Source organism: Centruroides sculpturatus, unplaced genomic scaffold (genome assembly GCF_000671375.1).
Source record: "Centruroides sculpturatus isolate CEXI.00-Female unplaced genomic scaffold, Cexi_2.0 scaffold1308, whole genome shotgun sequence".
Lineage (NCBI taxonomy): Eukaryota > Metazoa > Arthropoda > Arachnida > Scorpiones > Buthidae > Centruroides > Centruroides sculpturatus.
In genome coordinates, this window is record NW_019385585.1 from 11203 (window position 1) to 33206 (window position 22004).

Consider the following 22004-nt stretch of genomic DNA (forward strand, 5'->3'; position numbering starts at 1 on the left):
TTTCATTTGCAGTAATAAATTTGAATATATTTTATATACAGTTGATTAGTATACTAAAATTAAAAATACACTGAAATTTGTGTAGCAAACTAAATATTTCTATTTAGTTATATCATAATACACGTGAGATAAAATTATTTATATTATAGTATTAAAAATTACGTCATTCCAAGATGGCGGACTACAGTTAGTTGTTTGTTGTTAATCACACGATGCTTCGTGTTTACAAAGGTAATCGTGCTGTTTAATATAGATACACAGTGTTTAACAACGTCACAGATGGTGTTAGTTTTGTATATATGAAAGGTTTATATTTGTGCAATTAAATTAATATGTATTTTTTTTCATATTTATCTGTTCTGCGTTAAAAGACAGACTTAAAAGATTATTAATACAGTAAATCATAATAATGCTTATATTTTCATGTCATTCCATTGTAACTGTGCTTTGCTCTGCAAATAATGTAAAACAATACTTGCAGCTACAAAGGTGTATTAGTTTCATGTCTGTACTACATTTCAATAATATGGTGTTAATATCTCTTAAGTGTGATCAGTTATCATTATGTGAAATAATTTATAAAGTTCATCAAAATTCAATACTCGAGTAAAATTTATTTGATCCTTTGGGAAAAGACACAAAATTGCTGCATCGAACTTATTGTACAGGAACGCATTTGATGAAGAGAATAGACTTTATTTCGTATTGCATATTATTTACTTGATCGTGTTTTATTATACTGTATTGTTTAAGGGTGTATCACACATTGTGGCTATTTATCTCATTTAGTATTGATATATATCTAGTTATAACCTTAGATAACAATTTTTTATGTCTTCTAGACTGAACACCATTACTAAACCTTTAATTCTGGTAATGTAGCATTTAATACAATATCGAACTAATGCTTTCTATCTTACCCAAGATCTGCTTCGGATTCTTAAACAAATTGTATTCCAAAAATGTTTGTTTGTACCGGTAATTAAACTAGAAGTTATCTTCTAGACTGTCTTAAAATGCATTTTGGCTACAACACCGCGGCCCTCTTCGGTCAGGTTATTTTGGTCGAGTAATATTTTCAAATAACGGAAGTAATGCATTTACAGCAACAAACCTGTTAGTACTGGATAAGGCTGCTAGCTTTTGGAATAAAGGATTGTCCTTTATTTTACCTAAACTGTCCTTGTCCTTTAACAAAATGAGAAAAGACATAATTTTCCTTTTTCATCTTTCAATGCCCATTTCGTAATGACAGTGGTAGATTTATACACTGGCACATGCTATTCTTATATATAAATCCATATCCTTTCTCATAGAGTGCTAAGGTTTACTATTAAATATTTTAAATTCTATAATTTAAAATATTGCTATAATTTTTAATTTAAAATTATAAACAGAATGTTTAGTTATTAACTAAAAAATCATTCAATTTACTTTTCTGGAGTGAGATGGGATAGAGTAAAAGTTGGAAAGTGGTAAAATTAATTAATAATTTTTTAATTGCCCTTTAATTCAATTGTAGAAATCTGGCAACTTATGATCTGGATATGCATTACATCCATTGTTGATATGAAAATGATATTTGTGTTTGGATAGAATTTTGTTATGAAATCATAAATTTACATTAAGATTTTTAAAGATAATACAATTAATTTATAATTTAAAAAATATTAGTTGTTAAAAATATTGTTACTATAGTATTAATTCAGAGATAAGTATATATAAAACAACACTGTTATCAGTACTTAGATACATAACTACAGTTATTGGCTCTTAGATACTGTACACACAGCAGTCAGTACCTTCTGTGCTATGCAATTTATATTATCTATGTTACCGTATGCTCTACATAATCAATTTTCATTCATTTTCATTGATGTTTCAATAAAATAATAAGGTGTTAACCTCTTCAGATGATTTAATTATTACATCATGATGCTATTAATTTGGATTCTAAATTACAGTTATTTATAACAGTTAAAATGAGACTAAAATTAATTTATGATGATCAAATGTTTAATAAGTAGAAACTGATATAACTAAGAAAAGATTGTAAGCCTCTTGAAACCTTAACTAGAAAAATTTTCTTTATTTAATGCAAAGGTAAATTAAAAACCAGTTTCTATTAATTTTAATATTTTATTTTAGAATACAGTAAGGATATGAGAACTATATTTAATAGAAAATGCAGAAAAAGCTTTACCATATGGTGATCATAACATTTTATTTCTGAATGTTATTGAAGTTGTCAAAAACTGTTAAATTCTCAAATTATTAGTCTGAGGTTTTAATACATTTTTGTTCTTGAAATTTTATCATCTTAAAATCTGGCAAATTTGCATTTACTTTCAATTTAAAATATGTTAGGATTTCATTTGCAGTAATAAATTTGAATATATTTTATATACAGTTGATTAGTATACTAAAATTAAAAATACACTGAAATTTGTGTAGCAAACTAAATATTTCTATTTAGTTATATCATCATTTACTACACAATTTTGTATAGTGGATAAGCTCAGTTTATTGAAAAATTTATAAGTACTAAAAATTTAGGTGAAAATATGCACAATAATATCTTTACTTTATTGTCAGCAATTTATATGTATCAATAAATTAGATTGAAATATAAATAATTCTATATGTTGTAATCTCTTACAATATTGCATGATTATTTAAATCATTAAAACTGTTTACTGAGATATTATTATTAAAAAAAAAACAAATGTTAATCAAACTACTATTAATAAATATTAGGATAAGATTACAAATGATATAGTTTGAGAATGACAATTTTTACTTCTAGTTACAAAATCAGAAATTAAAGCAATATTACTTTATAATTCCAAAAGTGATAACTATATTTTGTTAAAATAAGTACCAAAAACAGATTGCTTTATATATAGTATGTTTCTAATATTAATGTTTAGAATCATAGTTTGTATAAATTTTAAAATAATATCAGAACTCATAATACAAAGGTCATCCAGAAAGTAATACTTGTTTGTTCATAGATAGTGTTGAGAGCAACAGATATCAAGCAGACAAGGTTTACTATCCTCAATCACATATGTGTATGCTTTACTCAAAGTAACTTATGTGTCGATCAGTTGTATGGTTGCTGTGCATTGTTAAAATGGCAGCAAAAATTGATAATTCTGTGGCATATGAAGTGCATGTTGTTATTCAGTTTCTGAATGCCAAAAATATTCATCCAAAGGATATTCATTGTCACATTATAGCAGTATGGTGGTATTTTGATAGGCTTCATAGGACATTCAAAACAAACAGTGGAATGTGGTGATGCATGTCCTCACAGGGCTTGGCAGAACAACACCTGTTTTGACACTTCAAATGGCATGTTCTGCACCATCCTGCCTACTGTCCAGACTTGGCTCCCAGTGACTATCACCTTTTTAAGAAATTGAAGGAGTTTCTAGGATTAAAGTGCTTTACCAGTGCTGATGAATTGAAAAATGATGTCACACAGTGGTTAAAGCACTTGGCAGCAGAGGTCTACAATGACAAGCATTCAAAAACTTGTCACAAGATACAAGTGCTTAAACAGCATTGATGATTATATCGAAAAGTGACTAAATTGATATGTAATATGGCAAATAAAAAATTTGAATAAGTAAATTTGTTTTGTGATTATGGGCAAACACGTATTACTTTCAGGACAACCAACCCTTGTAATGAAATTTTTAATGGACTATTTGATGAATAACATACTTGTAGAAGCTCATTAACCCTGAAATAACATTTCTGAAATAACAAATCCTAGAAATGAATGCATAAAATGAAAAGATATAGTAGTTAAAGAGAGTATGTAAAAATTTATGATGTATTTTTTAAAAATATGCTTGAAATTAACATTTAAAAAATATTCACATTCCCTAATTAAATCATTGATTCTGTAATAAGAGATCATTGAGTAATAGGTGCTGAATTCAATTTGTAATTAATTATACTTAGTTGGGGATATTTTGTTAATTGGAACATAGAAACATCAAACAGTGTGTCCAAAATGTTAGTGTGCAATGAGAGATTTGTGTAATGACATTAAAGTTATATGTATAGCATTGCATGAGAGACCTGTAAATTGTATGTCTGGTGTTTCAGTTTTGCAATAGGTGGCATTTCTGTTTTCTCACAGATGTTCTGGTTTTTGGACTGTAGTTTTTGGAAGCTTTCTTTGCTGATTGTATAATCTCCAGTGGAGTCTGGCCTGCTAGGTCTCCAGATTGCATTCTTCCAGATTTTGGGGCATTTCTAGTATTTTCTTTAAGAGAAATTGTAATATGATATGTAAACTTCAACTTTTATTAAAATTTTTTTTAAACCTTCCACAACACAGTAACTTTTTGGATATCCTATACTTAAAATATAAATCTGTTAAAATATTTTATACTGTATTGAATATGATAATAAGAATAATGATTTTTTTAATACAATGATTAAAATATATTTGTTTAGAATAAAAGAATTATGGGACAGAATCCCAGCTCTTCATTTGATTTAAATGAACTGAAAGATGATGTTTGCCGAGGAACTCAAACATTAAAAGAACTTGCTGTTATATCTTATGACGAATTCCTTGAAAAAGTTAAAGAATTAAACCGCATGTAAGTATTTTCTAGAATTTTTTTTTAAGTTTTTTTCTAAATTTAACCATGTTGTAGGCCTATTATATCCAATTTTATCCAATTTTTTGATCTTCTAACAAACAGTATAAATATAGAATTCACTGATGATGAGTATGTATTTGTGACTTTTCTACTATAAATTAATTGATAATGTGATTTTACCCTTGATCAGTAATATCTATGTTGTATTCCTACAATAATTTTTGCTTCAGACAACATTGAGAACAACTTTTAAGTAATCCATTATTAATGATATTAATTATAAAATTTATCTTAACCCCTCCCTCCCTTCTAGTATTTCCACCCTGTTTTTTTGTTATTAAATCAATTTAAGATTCATTATTTGTATACAAGGTAGAGATTTTTTCATCATTAATACTTTATGCAAAGCTCTGGAAACTATAGTCTATCAGTGTGGCATAATTGATAAGATTAGCATTGCTAGTGTTATCAATTTGAAAATAGTTACCGATAAATTTTTAAAATAAAAATTACTTTTTTTCTTATTTTCAAATTACTTTGCAGTGAAAAATGTTATAGGTGAAAGTTATTGGAGTCAATACTTCTGTCTGTCATATATTTAGCTTAGAAAATAATAATCTATATTAACAAATTATTTTGATAGATTATTGGAGTCAATACTTCTGTCTGTCATATATTTAGCTTAGAAAATAATAATCTATATTAACAAATTTTTCAATATAATCAAATATATCTTGTAACAAAAGTATTTTGAATGAACAATTAAAAACCAAATTGCATGAAACATATTTATTCAAAGTAAGTACAAGATTTGAAAACATTATTATTTATATTTCAGAAATATCTTTTGGATAATTTTTGCTTAAACAATTGAAAATTTTAAGACAGGAACAAAAGTATTATGGAAATTATACACTTTAGATTTAATATTTTATAAAATATATTGGGACCAGATAGTTTTTGTTTTAGCTTTTTGGTCAAGCATTGGTTTATGCATTAGTATATATGTTTTGGATAGTATTTATTTGCAATTGACTGGTGACAAATTAATATCATTCTAAGAAAAGAATAGCTGGAACAAATCTAAAAAGTGTCAGATATATATATTTTGTAACAAACTATATATATATATATATATTATATAGTTTGTTACAAAATCCAAGATTTGTGAAATTTTACATTTCTTAGATTTATATCATCTAAGATCTTGTCCCATGAAAATTAAAACTTGGTAAAATTTGATAAATTTAGTATTTTTTATGATATAAAGCAGTGTTTTTCAACCTGTGGGTCGCGACCCCCAGGTGGATCGCAAAGCCATACATGGGGGGTCGCGGGTAAAAGAAAAAGACAAGTGTTTGTAGGTCCTACACTACAATAAAAAAACTACAATTTCAGTGAGGGCTGTGCCTGTTTATTTTACAGTACAATTAGTTTTTTGATCGATATTTAAATCTCAACAGAAAGAGAATTAAATACGTAGTTTTTAAAATCACTGATATAGTTTTTTAATATGGCTGTGGGGGGTCGCCAGAATTTTTTAACTTGTAAAGGGGTCGCGTATTCAAAAAGGTTGAAAAACACTGATATAAAGAATTATACTTCCTCTGACCCAGAAGTACACACCCCCACCAGGAAAAATGTTCTGGTCATTTATGAAAACCGTTCATTATTGAGGATGTGGAGGCAATGCAAATCAGGAAAAAAAGGTTTTATGTTGTTGGTTTTGCAAAAAAAAAGTTAGAAGATATTCAAGAATTATTGTAGGAGTTACATGAAAAGATTTCACGTGTAAAAAACTGGCTTTGAAGTTCATGCAGTACTGACAACAGTGGCCAACCCATCAATCCCTGTAATTTTCTACCAGCATAAACTGCTTTACATTGTGGCAAATGACTACCAGTGCACCAGTGTCCAACAGGTCCAAACATCAGTCTTTTGTACTACCAAATGTGGGAAAGGCAATGTTACCTCTTGAAATTAGAGAAAGATTATTGAAAAGTATTTATCAGGAATCCTGATGAGAGAAATTGGGAGAAACTTCTCCATTTCTGAATCCTCAGTCTTGTCCTTTTTTAACCACTACAATTCCACTGAATCCATTTTTCCAATGAAAAGTTATGGAAGACAAAAGATTACGTCATAGACAAAGATCACATTCTTATTTGAGAAATCAGTGACCAGGAACATATACAGGGTGTTTCAGTTAAACGTTTTTTCAGAACTTCTAAGAAGGGTAGGATGCATCCTGACGACTCAGAATCATATAGCAATGCAGGGTTGGAAATGCTTTCCTGAAGCAGTGATGTACACAGAAACAGCTAACCTCTGGTGCAGGCTTGCAGAGAAATTATGACTGGGAATATGCTTCATTGGATATCGTTCCGCATACAAGCGCTGTGCATCTGGCCCACTACAATCTGCAGTTCCGTACACCAAATGCATACTGGCTAATTCTGTGTTCTTGTGCAAAATGACGATTCCCTGCAAGAACACACTGAACTTTCGCTCAACGCCATCTACCATGTCAGGAAAGCATTTCCGACCCTGCATTGCTATACGATTCCGAGTCGTCAGGATGTACCCTACCCCTCTTAGAAGTTCTGAAACATTTAACTGAGACACCCTGTATAGAGAATGCATCACTATGGGAAGAAAAGATAGGTAGGCTAGTTCGATCAAAATGATCACTAAAAGAGAATGACTTCATATTGTACAAAGCCAAGCATAAACCCTTACTAATGAAGACCCTATAGAAGATATGGTATCAGTGGACTAGGAATGTCTGTTAAATAAAATCACTACACACTTCACTACAAGCAATACAAAGCTCTAGCCTTATCTTCATTAAATGCAAGAAGTTTTGGTACATCCTGGGCTTGCAAATCAATGTATAAATAGTGTATATTTTATGTTCACTTTCTTGTTTTCTGCAGCAGCACAGTTTGATTGCCTAGACCCAGAATCTTCTGTAAAAGCTCTCACAGAACAGCAAAGAATGATGTTCAGAATTGAAAGTTAGGTGTTTCTGTTCAGTGCCAATTAAAAAAGAAATAACTATGTTCAAAAAGTAGACAGTTTGATAATTGAGAGGGATATAGAACTAAATAAAGGCCAAATGGATGACAACAGTTTTGTTAGTTGTAAGTCAGTTTAACATAAGAATTTACAAAGGTTCAAAACCTTTGTAAATGCATATTATCATAATACAAGGTGTCCCATATAAAATGCAACCTTGATAAACCACTCCCAATAATGTGCCATCTTTGCTGAACACCAAAAATATAATGGTACAGATTGTTCAAATGGTAAAAGGGAGGAAACTTCTGCTAATATGCCATCAGCCAGCCAATATGTTACCTGTGCTTGGTAAACAAAGTTTCAGCCTTCTGTCTTGATTACAAGTGGATAAACTTTGAGCTGCAAGACTTGCAGACATGATACAAAGCAAGTTAAATAAAAGCTTTTAAAAATAATAATAATTGGTAGAAATGACTTTTTTTCATAGTTTAAGTTTTGGATTGTTTATTATCACTTAAAGCAGTGAAGAATAATTGAGAGAGGTTGGAAATGGTTTTAAGAAATTACATGAATTTGAATATTTCAGTTTTCAGATCATACAATTGCAATTTAATAAATATGGGTAATTATTTTCTTTTAAATACAGATTAAATTGACTAAATTTTGAAAATAATGTTTGAATAAGCAAAAATTTAATTATTTTTGAAGTTATTATCATACAGAAATTATGTACCCCATATTATGATGATAATACATTTTAAACTTTTGTTGAAGCAGGAAAAGATGATAGAAGTTTCTTTGCTACACTCTTTAACTGTGATTTATTTATAATGTAGACCTATTCAGATGTATCATATCAGATTTAAGGTCTTGCATGTAGTATCTAGTATTCATTGTATTCAGGACAAAATGATGGCAGTTTTTGATGAATTCTCACATATTACATAGTCTTGAGAACAGAAGCTGCTAAATTACCTAAATGTACAATACAGTATTGCATTTATTGTTGCATTATTTTGTTATATTGGAAGATGCAATAAACATGAAATTTTTGTTTGGTGCTCAGTTATTGATGTGAACTATCTCAATGTTGATAGGTCTGTAACATAACAATAAACAGTGTAGTTATACTAGCTATCCATATCTGTAGTATTTAATAACAAAGCATAGATCATGTGATATGACATAATTTACACCTTAACAATGAGAAGCCCGTTTCAGGCTTATAGAAAATGAGATGATGGTCATTAACACAAAGCCTATAAATAGGCGGGTATTTGAATTGCTTCCAGAAAAGTCTGATGAAAAACTATAGATAATCCTTTCACAATATGACAAATGCTTGAACAATTTTGTTATTCAAATGAATAGTTTTATTTACAAAAATTATTTGACTAGTAGCAACTGGGAGTCTTGCTCTCATGCTTTGTTGCCAATGTTAAAGTTTGTTTTGGTTTACAACTTGTTCTTCCGCTGGTGGTCATAGCTCATTCCAATCTTTTTTCAAGAGTTGCTCACCCAACATTTTTTCCATTCATTGGCAGTTCAGAATACATCTTTACAGTTGATGAATTTCATAGTGTTCTTTGTCACAATCGTTATCATTAATGATGCTTAGAAATAGTTTTTTTCCTGTAGAATGTTTTTGTACACTGGATCATGTTCTGATCTGTAGGTTACAAAACTAAACTTGTTTAATGGTAAAAGCATTGTTATGGTTCCATCTTCCTTTTTAATTTGTTTTCTGATGGGTAGCTAGGAGCATTAGCCAAGATAAGTAAAGCATTTGGAAATAAATGAGTTTTTTGCAAGTGTTCTTTAACTGAAGAAATTGATAGTTGAAGATGAGAATTATTTCTTGAACATTCCTTTGTTCATCCAAATACTTTTCTGCCCCTCATATTTCACTGGAAATGGAATGTTTTTTAAAGCAAATGGTTGCTTTGATTTTTCAATAAGAAACAAGGGTAGTCTATTAACTCCAGCTGTGTTAGTAAGTTACAAACCATAAATGTCAATCAGACATTGCTACTTTTTCTTACAGAGGCTTTAACTAAAGTCCCTGTATGCTTTCAGGAGCTACACAAGTATTTTATCAGGAAACACGTGCCAGAAAAGACCACTTTCATCAGCATTGTATATCATTGTATATCTGTTAACATATTAGGTTCATATCTTCAACTTTTTTTAAAACTGTTTATGAAAAGCTGCACCACTGATGATACATCAGTGGTGCAGCTTTTCATTAACAACATTTTCACTAACAAACATTAGCACATTATAGACAATAATCTTATTCCAAACCTCTATTTAAGACAATTGAGACACCCTTTGGTAGCAGTAAAATAATTTTTTCCTGTTGTGTTTTTGTTTTCATAAAAAAAACTGTCTTTTTCAGCAATGCTTTCACCACTAGGCATCCTCACGTTCAAGCTACACAAACCATGAATATAATGTTGCTTGTATTATAAGATTTTCTGCTTGTTTCAAAGTTTATTATTTTCCAGGCCCACACTCACTAGTAGAGAGACAAATGTTTACAGGTTTTCTTCTGACTTTTTTATTTTACTGATTGTAGATTTTTCCATATTGAATTTTTTCAAAGATTAATAGCTGATTCTCCTTTTGTTAAGCATTTGATGATCTCAATCTTAGTTTTTACAGTAAGGGTATGTTGCTTATGCTTTGAGGATATTTTTATTGTTTAAGCTATAGCAGGCAAATGAAAGTTTAAATTTTTGAAAATCAAAAAGGATTACAGAAGGAATGAGCAGCAAGCCACAAAAACATGTTCTCATGTTTAGTTTACACGTGAAGTACATTTATATGGTTTAGGACAAGCCCATTATTTTAGTTAAAGGAATGACAAAGGCTGTTCAAATTACAAGGGGTTTTGGATGATCAGTGGTACAGATTTGCTGCAGCTATACTGTAGTTTTATAATACAATTAAATTTACAAGAAAAATAAAATAATTACTTTATAAAGTTTATATAAATAATAATGTTTATTGTTTTCTCACTAAGTGCATATTTTTATTTATTGTCTGTCATTTTTGAAATGAAAAGAAAAATTTTTAATATATAAGATTGATTGATTTCAAACATAAAAAGTTTATTGAATAAATCTCAGACCAATAAATAAATATTTTAGTTCTTTCATTTTCTATCTGTCATGAACCTAATAAGCTGTCATTCTGAAAATTTTTTTATGAAAGATGAAAGTAATGAATAAATTTATTTTTAAAATTACATAAAATATCATCTATCAGAACTGTTGCATTTTTCATAAATCAAGTTAAATTTGTTATGAAAATATTATACAGTGAAGTGTCGAAAATCCAGATGTCAAAAATCTGGATTTTGCCATAGAAAAATGGACATTAACTCATTCTATGGTAACTTGGTTGTTGATTTTTTTTGTAATGCATTGTTGATGTTCTACATTCATTCAAAATTTTGAAATGGTGTTTAATGTTTTTTTTTTGACTAAATGTGATGATTCTGTAAATTATATTTTAAACCTTTATAAGTACTCCAATATTCCTTGTGAAATAATGGCTTGAACTTACAACACAAACTTGAATTACAGTATATTTAGAGTTTATAGTACTTAAAATGTTAATTTATTTGTATATTTGAAAGTCTGGATGGGTTTTGGTCCCAATTAGTCAGAATTTTTGATGATTTACTGTACAATGTGCAGTGCCATCGAAACAGTTGATTGCAGTGAGTTTTCAATTAGTTCCTGTAGTGAGTGCAATTCAGTCTGTTTCAATAGATTTAGAATTGATAAAAAGTTACAGCATAATTCAATATTTATTTATTGTTTTGGTTTAATTCTTTTCTCTAAGAGAAACAATATAATTTATGTAACATTCCTAATGAAAATAAAAAACATATTGATTAGATAATTGAATTATTTGTAATTGGTAAATTTGAATGGTCAAAAGAATGATATTCATAGAATAGAAATTTTATCTAAATAATTTTTCTAAATTATTTCTGAATGTTATTATTATTAATCAAAAGAAGTTAGTATTTTATTGAATACAGGTTAGTTGAATGATGATGAATAATGATGTATCAGTACAATATCTATTGTTACTATCTTTTTTACTGAGAGGACTCTCCTTAGCTGAGACAACAATTTAACTTTCTATTTTAATTCAAGAAAGATATATCTTTCTTGAATTAAAATTTATATTTTATATTTAATTTCTAATGTTTATAATTTCTGATCAAGGTGATTGAGATTTTAAGTCATTGGAACTTTAAATATTTGAAATAAAAATTAAAACTTCAGTTTAATGGTATCATTGAATAAGAATGCAGATGAAAAAAAAATCTGTAAACAAAAGTTATGTATTAAGTACTTTTATTATATGCTGTTACATACAAGCTTCATGTTTTTATTATGTAAATAATCATAGCTATCAAATGATGTCCTTTATTTTATTATTATAAACAATAATGCTTTGAAAGTCTTTGCTTTGTTGGTAGTTTAACTTCTTAATCAATTATCTGAAACAAAAATTAAATTTATAATATTAATAACTAGGTAAAAAAGACCAATTTAAAAATGATTGTCTTGAAAATTTAATAAAAAATTTCCATGCATTCAATAATGTTTTGTTATCTCTTACATTCATATACTTTTATTTGTATATCTTTAATATTAATTGAATTTTTAACACTGAGATTTAAATTGGTCATTTGACTAGATGTTATAATTGTAATTTTTATTTTTTAAGAGATTGTACAATTTGAACTGTTAGTAATTATAGAATAATATTCAGCAGGGATAACAAACTATTTATATTAAGGCTGAAAAATGTAGCATATTTTGGACAATGTTTCAATAGTCGAACATTTAACTTTTAAAAATGCTGATTTCAAATTTAATGAAAACAGAAAAATTTCTTACAGCATCTTTCCTTATACTAATCAAGGAACCTTAAGTAATATTTGGACAGTATAGGAAAATAGGTCTTATAAGTAAAAATGCAAAAACAATCAGTGCTGCATGAAAGTCTCAACACTAACATATTATTAAACATTCAATAATGCAATAAACTATACAATTTGGCTTTGAATAATAGATAAAAGGTATTTAAGTATGTTAAAAACTACACCATAATAAGTTTTCAAAGTCTTTTTAACAACAGCTTTTGGTGTAAATCAGTGTTTTTCAACCTGTGGGTCGCGACCCCTAAGGGGGTCGCAAAGCCTTACACGGGGGGTCGCGGGTATAAGAAAAAGACAAGTAGTTTGTAGGTCCTACACTACAATAAAAAAAAAACTGCAATTTCAGTGAGAAGGCTATGCCTGTTTCTTTTAAAGTACAATTGGTTTTCCGATCGATATTTAAGTCTCTACAGAAAGAAAATTAAATAAGTAGTTTTTAAAATCACTGACATAGTTTTAATATGGCCCTGGGGGTCGCCAGAATTTTTTCACTTGTAAAGGGGTCGCGTATTCAAGAAGGTTGAAAAACACTGGTGTAAATAATGAAAATACAATCTTGAGGTTTTGAAAATAAACATCTAAGTAACTTTTAACTTAATCCAAAATTTAGATTTATGTAATACATTTAATTCAGTTGGCTTCTTAAATTAGGATAGAAATCTGATTGGATAGGACCTTCAATATCACTGGAGGTTTCTGTGATGGAAAATATTTGTATTCTAATTTAAAAAAATTTTTTTACATATTTGAAATATTGTTTTATTTTAGAAATTCAAGAACTTGAAGATGACTGCCAACTGAGTTGAAAACATTTGTTTGTTATTATAATCATTTATTAGGAATTATTGGGAAATCATCATCACTTTAAAATTACAATTATTAAAATGGTATGTAATTCAAATATAAACCTCCACTAAACCAATTTTTAGATTATTATAGCCTGATATAATCTGACAATCATTTGGCATTAATGATACTATTTAATAAATGTCAAGTAATTTGACCTAGAGGTAGGTGTTAGGTGCCATCTCTTGATATATTTGATAATTAATTTAGAAGATTCTAGAAGAAAAGAATTGGCCTGGAGCACAACACTTGAACCTGCAACCAGATTGGATGGAGGTCCAGGTAACTTAATTGGTAATGCATCCTACATAGCAAGTGAGTTGCAGGTTTGAGTCCTGCTATAGGCCAAATCTTTTCTTCCAGAACCTTCTAAATTAATTATTAAATACTAATTTAATTACAATTATTAAATTTATCAAGAGATGGCACCTGATGCCTGCCTACCTCCAGACAAAATTACTTGACATTTAATTATTAAATAGTAGCATTGTTATAGCCCAATGTAATCTAGCAATCATTTGGCATTGATATGTAATTCTTCAAAATTCTCAATACTAACATGTTTTAATTATTATGGTGTTGAGATAATATTGATTCAAAAAAAAAGCATGGTTTTTTTCCTGTGAATATGCTAAGATTAACCAGAAACCAAGTACTGTACATACTAATCAATCAAAATGAATAATTTATTTTCCTGTTTAGATTAAAACATTCAAACTTTTCTTGGAGGAATCACAGTTTGGTGTTGAAGCTAATAAAAGGGTACCAATGCTTCTTTATTATTATTATTATTATTATTATTTTAATTTTTTTTATATACAGATTTTTAAACATACAAACTTGACATATGGTTTATATGATTACCTAATGATTTAATTTCACTGACATAAAACAATCTCAAATTCATGGCTTTGTTTCCATTTAAGCAAAATAAATATGATCATGTTAGTGTTGAGCATGAATTTTTGGACAACAGTGGTAGCAGTTTAAAAGTTAAAAAACCAAGTAAAATATAACAAATACTGTCAAACAATAACAATTTATTAAAATGTTAATAATTTTTTTGTGTTTCAATATTTGTGGGATAATTCAATAACTTCTATAAAAAAACAAAATTGATTCCTATGTTCAGACAAATTAAACTATTATGAAAACCTCATCACTGACATACACAAAACTGTCTAAAAATTATAAGAAAAGTTTAAAATCAAAATAACGATTTTAATGTGTGATCTAATAAATACAAGTGTTCTTATGTACAAAATTAAAATTATATGAAATTGGACTTTTTTGTAAAATTTTGTGTACCATCCAATATGTTTTAATTGTTCCTCTATTGAAATATTGTTCTGTAACCTTTGCTTGATATTTATTCTATAGTTCATGTTCTGTGTCTTTGGAAAGTCATTTCACAAGCTGACAGATGTAAATTTAATTCTTACTTTGTAATAAAGAAATAACTTTATTTGTCTTTTATACAATTTGTCCTTTCTCACGCAGATGAGGGATAAGACAATTCCATGGCAGAGTCAACCTTTTATTTGAGGCTTCTCTAATTATTTTAAAAATTATAAATTCTTACTTTGTTTAGTTACCATAATATTTTACATTTTGTATAGCAGTCATTATGACAACCTTTATAGAAACTAACTGCAAAATGGCCTGAACAGATAAAAAATAATCTCAGTTAGTGTCAAAGATAATTTGTCATACAGTAGAGCGTCGTTTATCCGAAGGTCGGTTATCCGAAGGAATTCCAGTCAACAAATTTAAATTTTCGCCAGTGCTGTGGCGCTGTAATCTTTGGCTATGTCTTCAGCTACTCAAATATTTTACGTTTTTGATACTAAATTAGTATAATTTTTTATTGTTTTTATATTTTTCAATATATTAATTTTGTTTGTACAAAATAAAAAAATAATTTTTAACGATACAATAGTCTTCGTTAGGCTTAACATCGATGAAAATTCAACGCGAAGCGACACGCAACAGAGAAAAATTTCAACACTGGATAAATTAATATTTTTTCGTACATAATTGGTTATCCGAAAAATAAGTTGTCCGAACAACCCCAGTCCCCAATTGATTCGGATAAACGACACTCTACTGTATTTTAAACTTTTCTTATAATTTAATAATTTAATCAAATTATTTCTGCATGAAATAAGCAATGATAAATTAATCTTTTAGATTCTTCTAATCAAATTAAGTTGTAACATTTTAACTATTACATTCATATTATTATATTTTAAATCTGCAACTTACTTTTTTTTTTAAAGAAAAATCACTTAATTTTTGGCTAAAGAATTCAAATATGTAAGAAAATAGCTGATTAGATTATCTTGTAACATTCTGCATGTAGATAGACCTAAAGAGTTTTGTTCCTGACTGGAATAATTTGATTTAATCACAAAATTTTTATTTTATGTCTGAAACATTATTTATTCTTATTTTATATTGTGTGATGCAAGATTTTTTGAAATTTATTCTACTCATTTTTCAAAATAATTTCAAATTTATTATGTTTGGCTTTTTTATTCTAACTAGTGAATATATTTAATATAAAATTTACCAAACCTACAAAATTGTTTTTGTGTTCCATCATTACAAACACCAGTGACTTCCAAAAACAATTTTCAGTTACAGAAATTACCTTTTATTTGAGTCTATGTCTCTGAGATAAAATGCAAGATGGATAAAAATGTCCTCTAGCGATTATGCTAATATAAAGCTACAAAATTTTTAATTAAAATATCTTTCTATATATTATTGTAATAATTCTCAATTTTTCTGCTGTACAGCAAAAATTAGATATTAAAAATTACTTATTGTGATATTATCACAATGCTGGGCTTCAATTTTTAATCATATTTTAATTTAAATAAATAAATATTTTTTACATAGAGACAAAGTAATTATAGTTTGATTCAATGATGTTATTTTTCACATGACTTTTACCAAGAAAATATGAGATCACATGAATATTGTATACCTTACAGAGGCAAGTAATATATTACTGAATGCAGTTTGTCATAAGGATCAATTCTGTCAAATTTATCACTTTATGTAGTAAGATAAAAATTTTGAATGTAACTTCTAGTCCAAACCAGAAGTTCATATACAGTGGTGACTCGTATAGCATACACCTCAAATAACTGATGCTGTGAACAACGGACTTTCCGTTTGGCATGAGGCAAACAATGGACTTTCTGCGAACAAGTGCGAATGATGTTTCCACTCTTTTGCCGTTGCCAATGACAATCTGCTATTTTTAATAATATATTAGTATTTTTAGAATATATTATTAGTATATCTGAAGTACAGAGCTCCCGTTGGGATTCGGCATGCTCCCTTGTTTATTATGTACTGTACATCAATGCAGGGCATTTACATTTATTCAAGTGTTGTGTAAATCATGGCTTCTAAAAAAACAGAAAGGTGATTTCAATTGAAACAAAGCAAGACATCATCAGAAGGAGTGAAAGTTGACAAAAACTTGTTTGTCAAATGGGGATAAGTTCAGGAGTTTACCAACGCTCATTATCCAAACACAGCTGAGGCCAACAGGATCAATGATCTCTACAATGATACCCTTGCCCGTCATTTCCGACAGGTGTTGAAGAAGAGAGAGAAACAGACCTTCTTGGACATGATTTTCAAGAAACAAGCTGCCAAAAAACAAAGGATGGAACAAGAGGAGATGACCCTGCGAGCTCCGGTAGCCTCTCCTGAATCTGACTCTGATTAAAAAACGATAAAAAAAGACCTGCTGCAATGTGTAAAAAGTCTGTATCTGTATGAATGTGTAAAGAAAGTGTTCCTCCACCTCCTCCTCACAGCATCTGACTACCTGGCATAATTGGCAATGGCTCCATTTTCATTTTTTATGGTACAGTAAATCACTGCATAGTTTATATACTGATTGCAAATTATTTTTTATTCCAGCAAAAATTAAATAGATCATGCTCTGAAGAGATTCAAGTTTTCAAACATTACAAAGATCATTAAACCTGAAAATTTTTGTAACATTAAAAATATGGTAAGCATTGGTAAGTTTTTTTATGAAGAAGTAATATTGCCTAATACTCATGTTTGATATTTTTATGAAAAAAATTATAAACAAAATTAAATAATCAATTTTATGAATTAAAATTAATTTACATAGATATTTAAATTTTTCTCAATAGTTTCAAGATTTTATGAAGCTTCTAGATCAACAGTGGTGAATCTATGCTCCTTGAAATACAGTGACCTACACAATGATTTCAAGGTATATTAAATGTTTAGAAAGTTTTAAGTTTTTTCTAATTATAAAAAGTATTTGATAAATTTCAAAATTTTGCATATGTAGTGTGAAAGTAGGGAAAGTTGTAAAAAGTCTTAAAAGCAACAAATTATGAACATCAGACTGAAAAATAATCATCAAATAAACAATAATTTCCCATTAAATACTTGTTTTGTAATGAAATTTGCGATTATAATGAAAATAATCGCAAATTAATCGCAATAAGTGATTAATTTAATTAATTAATTAATCACTTTAATTAATAAAAATATCGCAATTAATAAAAATAATCGCAAATAAGTGAAAATAAAATATGTGATTATTTACATATTTATTTTCACTTATATAGTTATTTATTAGTTATATACTGTAGTTATATATTGTTATTTTTGTGATCTAGATTAAGAAGTTAGAGTAAAATTTGTAAGCATNTTGGGATTCGGCTTGCTCCCTTGTTTATTACGTACATCACCTCAGTGCAGTGTATTTACATTTATTCAAGTGTTGTGCAAATCATGGCTTCTAAAAAAAAACAAAGGTGATTTCAATTTTAATAAAGCAAGAAATCATCAGAAGGAGTGAAAGTTGACACAGACTTCCTTGTCAAATGGGGAGAGATTCAAGAGTTTACAAACACTAACTATCCAAACACAGCTGAGGCCAACAGCATCAATGATCTCTACAATGACACCCTTGCCTGTCATTTCTGACAGGTGTTGAAGAAGAGAGAGTAACAAACCACCTTGGACATGTTTTTCAAGAAGCCAGCTGCCAAAAAACAAAGGATGGAACAAGAGGAGATGACCCTGCAAGCTCCGGTAGCCTCTCCTGAATCTGACTTCTATTAAAAACAATAAAAAGAGACCTTCTGCAATGTGTAAAAAGTCTGTATCTGTATGAATGTAAAGAAAGTGTTCCTCCCCTCCTCCTCACAACATCTGACTACCCGGCATAATTGGTGGCTACTCCATTTTCATTATTTTTATGGTATAGTACGGTTATTTTATGCTGCGGAACGAATTATATGTTTTAACATATATTTCTATGGGAAAATGCGTTTCGTATAACGGACTTTTCACTTAACAGACGTGCACCTGGAACAGATTAAGTACGTTATACGAGGCACCACTGTATAGTTAATTGGGACTTCTGGACTCTGAGCTTTCCACATCTGATCTCTATTTTCATCTAGCTAACTCCATTCTTGACATTAATGAAGGACATATGGACAATAATGAGAATGTGTAGTTCTGCAATTTGAAAATTGCAGCCATATAAAAGTGATGATGATCTATTCAAAATGTATTTTTGCACTGATTTTTAGAGACAATCTCCACTAAAATTGAAATAATGACTTCATCAGTTAGCTTTTTTTAATGCCAAACAAAGCTTCTTTTTTAACATGAACTATGGCATTTCAATAAATTAATAATGATATTTTTTATAATTTGCATAACAACAAAATTCAACAAATCTTTACAGTTGACTCTCAACTTGAAAATTCTTCTCTACCACTTCCACTTAAAGTTATGGAAATTACTTTACTGTAATGAGATAATAAATATTGCATTACAACAGTATAGTTAGACTTAAGAAATAATAAAAAAAATACAAAATATTTAAGTTCATATGTATATAAAAAATATTTATGCTATTAGTTAAAAAAGTTTGTTGAGCAGGAAACAATGTCAAACAAGCAATTATTTATTGTGACATCATCATAATGCCAGGGATTTTTAATCATATTCATTTTAAATTTATTTAATTTAAAATATATGCTCTCTACTTCTATACACGGAAAGCTAGAACTTCTGTAAATAAGTATAAAACCTTCTACAGTTTTTCTAGCAATTTCTTTAATCAAACTCTTTGATTAAAAAAATTGCTAGAAAAAGTGTCAAAGGTTTTATAATACTTATAAAACCTTAATAATACTTATGCTCGCCACCTCAAATTAGTAGTGTCTTGTCTCTGTACATCATACTTTTCCACTAGCAATGGAGTCATGTTGGTCATCTATCTAACTCCTTTCAAAGGAAAATTTTTTAATTGAAATAACATGACTTCCGGTTTGCATTGGAAGTTCAAATATAGTTAATTAGGGCCTCCTGCCCCTAAGCTTTCTGTATCTGGTCTTAAATTTCATTTATCTAACCATTCTTGAGACTTATTTAAGGAAAGATAGAAGGACAGTGGGAATTTATAGGTTACAATTTTTTCAAATTGCAGTCCAAAAACTTGTGTAATAAGATATTTTTGAGATGATCAAGCACATCTAAGATGTTTCATGTTCAGCTTCGAGAAGCCATATCACACATGAAACAAAATAAGACTAGAAGGCCTCTTTGAAAATATTGAGAGCATGCTATTGACAAAATTTCGTTGACTAATTTGTGTTTAAGAATAAAATTGTTACTTTAGGCATATTATTCATTTAAATTTTGTGTGTCATGATTTAAGATCAACATGTTAAGTAAATTTGTATCTTTCTTCAAGTATACATGATTAAGTATTTGGTCTTTAATATAAACCTGTAAAAAAGAGAACATACAATGTCAGACATGAAGTCTCTTCACTAGAACCTTACATTTTGAGCTATCCAAATGTATTGTCAAAACCATTTTGACTCTAAAGAGACAAAATGCATTGAGTTTGTTTAAGTTATGTCAGGACAAAAATAAAATTTGACTTACCAAGGATCAACTGTACATTTAATCATTATAGCTACTTCATGATTCCCATTTAACTACTAATTAAAACCATTAAAATTTAAGAAGGTCCTAGTGTAGGAGTGATAAATCTTTTTGAGTTTGCCTACCAAAACAGAATTCAAAAATATATTTTAAAGAAATGAATATACTTTAAATAGAAAACTTAAAAAAGATAAATGACATTTACTTTGTTATCATTAAAATTGTTGAACTGATTTTCCAACTGAAATATTTCAGGTGGAAAAATTATTATTTTGTTATTTATAAGTAATAATTATAATTATGTTATGAAAAGTATCTGAAATCATATGATGCACACATGAGAAATGAATTATAACATGCCATAGTTTTATCGTTCCTGTTGTTAGGAGGTAACATAGTTCAGAATTTTAAAAAAAACTTTAAAAATGTTTTAGAATAGAAAGAGAGGATCTAAAAAGATTGATTAAAAAGAATAATGTGTAAAATGCTATTAATTCCTAATGTTTCTGCAAATTATAAATCTGAATAAATTGCATTATTTATGTTGTTCTAATGATGTTTATTTGTAACTTAAATCTAATTTTCACTTTTATGATTATGTAGTATGGAGATTCTGACTAAGAGGAAATAATCCTCAAAAATATTTAATAAAATTAGACTCCTGGATGGAAGTCTTTTATGTTTATAAATGGCTTTTGTCTTTATAAGCTGTATAGTCAGTAAGTCAGCTTATGCTGTTCTAGTTTTATATAAATATCATTGTAGAATAATCTGTATCATTTGAATGTAAAAATAAGAATTTAACATAGGATAAATTCATTTGGGAGGTATTATTACACAATCTTATTACTAAACGCATAGTCATTGACAGTTGGCATAACAATCCACAGAGGGATTTGTTGTTGCTCATTGTGAGTGAAGTTGAGCAATGGAATATCACTTCAGAAACAGGATGCTAACACAAAATTGTATGTTTTACAGAACAGGACAAAAGTATTGAGTGAGGCATATGCTTCTGTGTATGAGTGGCATAAATATTTCTGTGAAGGGCAGGAATATTCAAGTTGTAATGATTGCTCTGTGCCAAGTAGAGAAAGATGGCTTCCAGAGATGCTTAGAGTTGTTATATGAATTCTGGTAAAAGTGTTTTGTTGCTCAAGGATGAAACTTTGAAGGACATGTTTAAACAAGAAATGAAAATATTTTCAGGTTCTCTTTTTATAGATTATTTTTATCATTATTTAAATCACATGGAAATGAGAAAATACATTCATTTTAAAAGATAATTCACATAATTTAATAGAGAAAAATTTATGAATATATTTTAGAATATTTTGTTTATACTGATATCCTAATTTCACATGTAGTTAGTAATTTACATTGACTATACAGGTAACCCCCGTATAACACGGTAGTTACGTTCCAAAAAATTACCGTGTTATGCGAATCCGTGTTATACGAAACAAAGAACTAATACGAAAAGGAGGGTTAGGTTCCAAAAATTAAAAAACATGCTAGTATATTTTCATAATTAAGATAAATATCGTCATTAAAATTTTTTAAGT

At 28.6% G+C, this 22004-nt stretch overlaps 1 protein-coding gene across 1 annotated transcript in view; it reads left to right on the forward strand.

Annotated features, from left to right (window-relative positions):
• Positions 1-431: 431 nt before the first annotated feature.
• The window catches only part of LOC111640332 (RING finger protein 141-like), a 45130-nt gene continuing 23557 nt past the window's right edge, over positions 432-22004 (forward strand). The window contains exons 1-2 of the mRNA XM_023386344.1: positions 432-873; positions 4477-4625. Coding sequence (XP_023242112.1) covers positions 832-873; positions 4477-4625 — 191 coding nt within the window. The 5' untranslated portion in view covers positions 432-831. The remainder of the gene's footprint in view (positions 874-4476; positions 4626-22004) is intronic.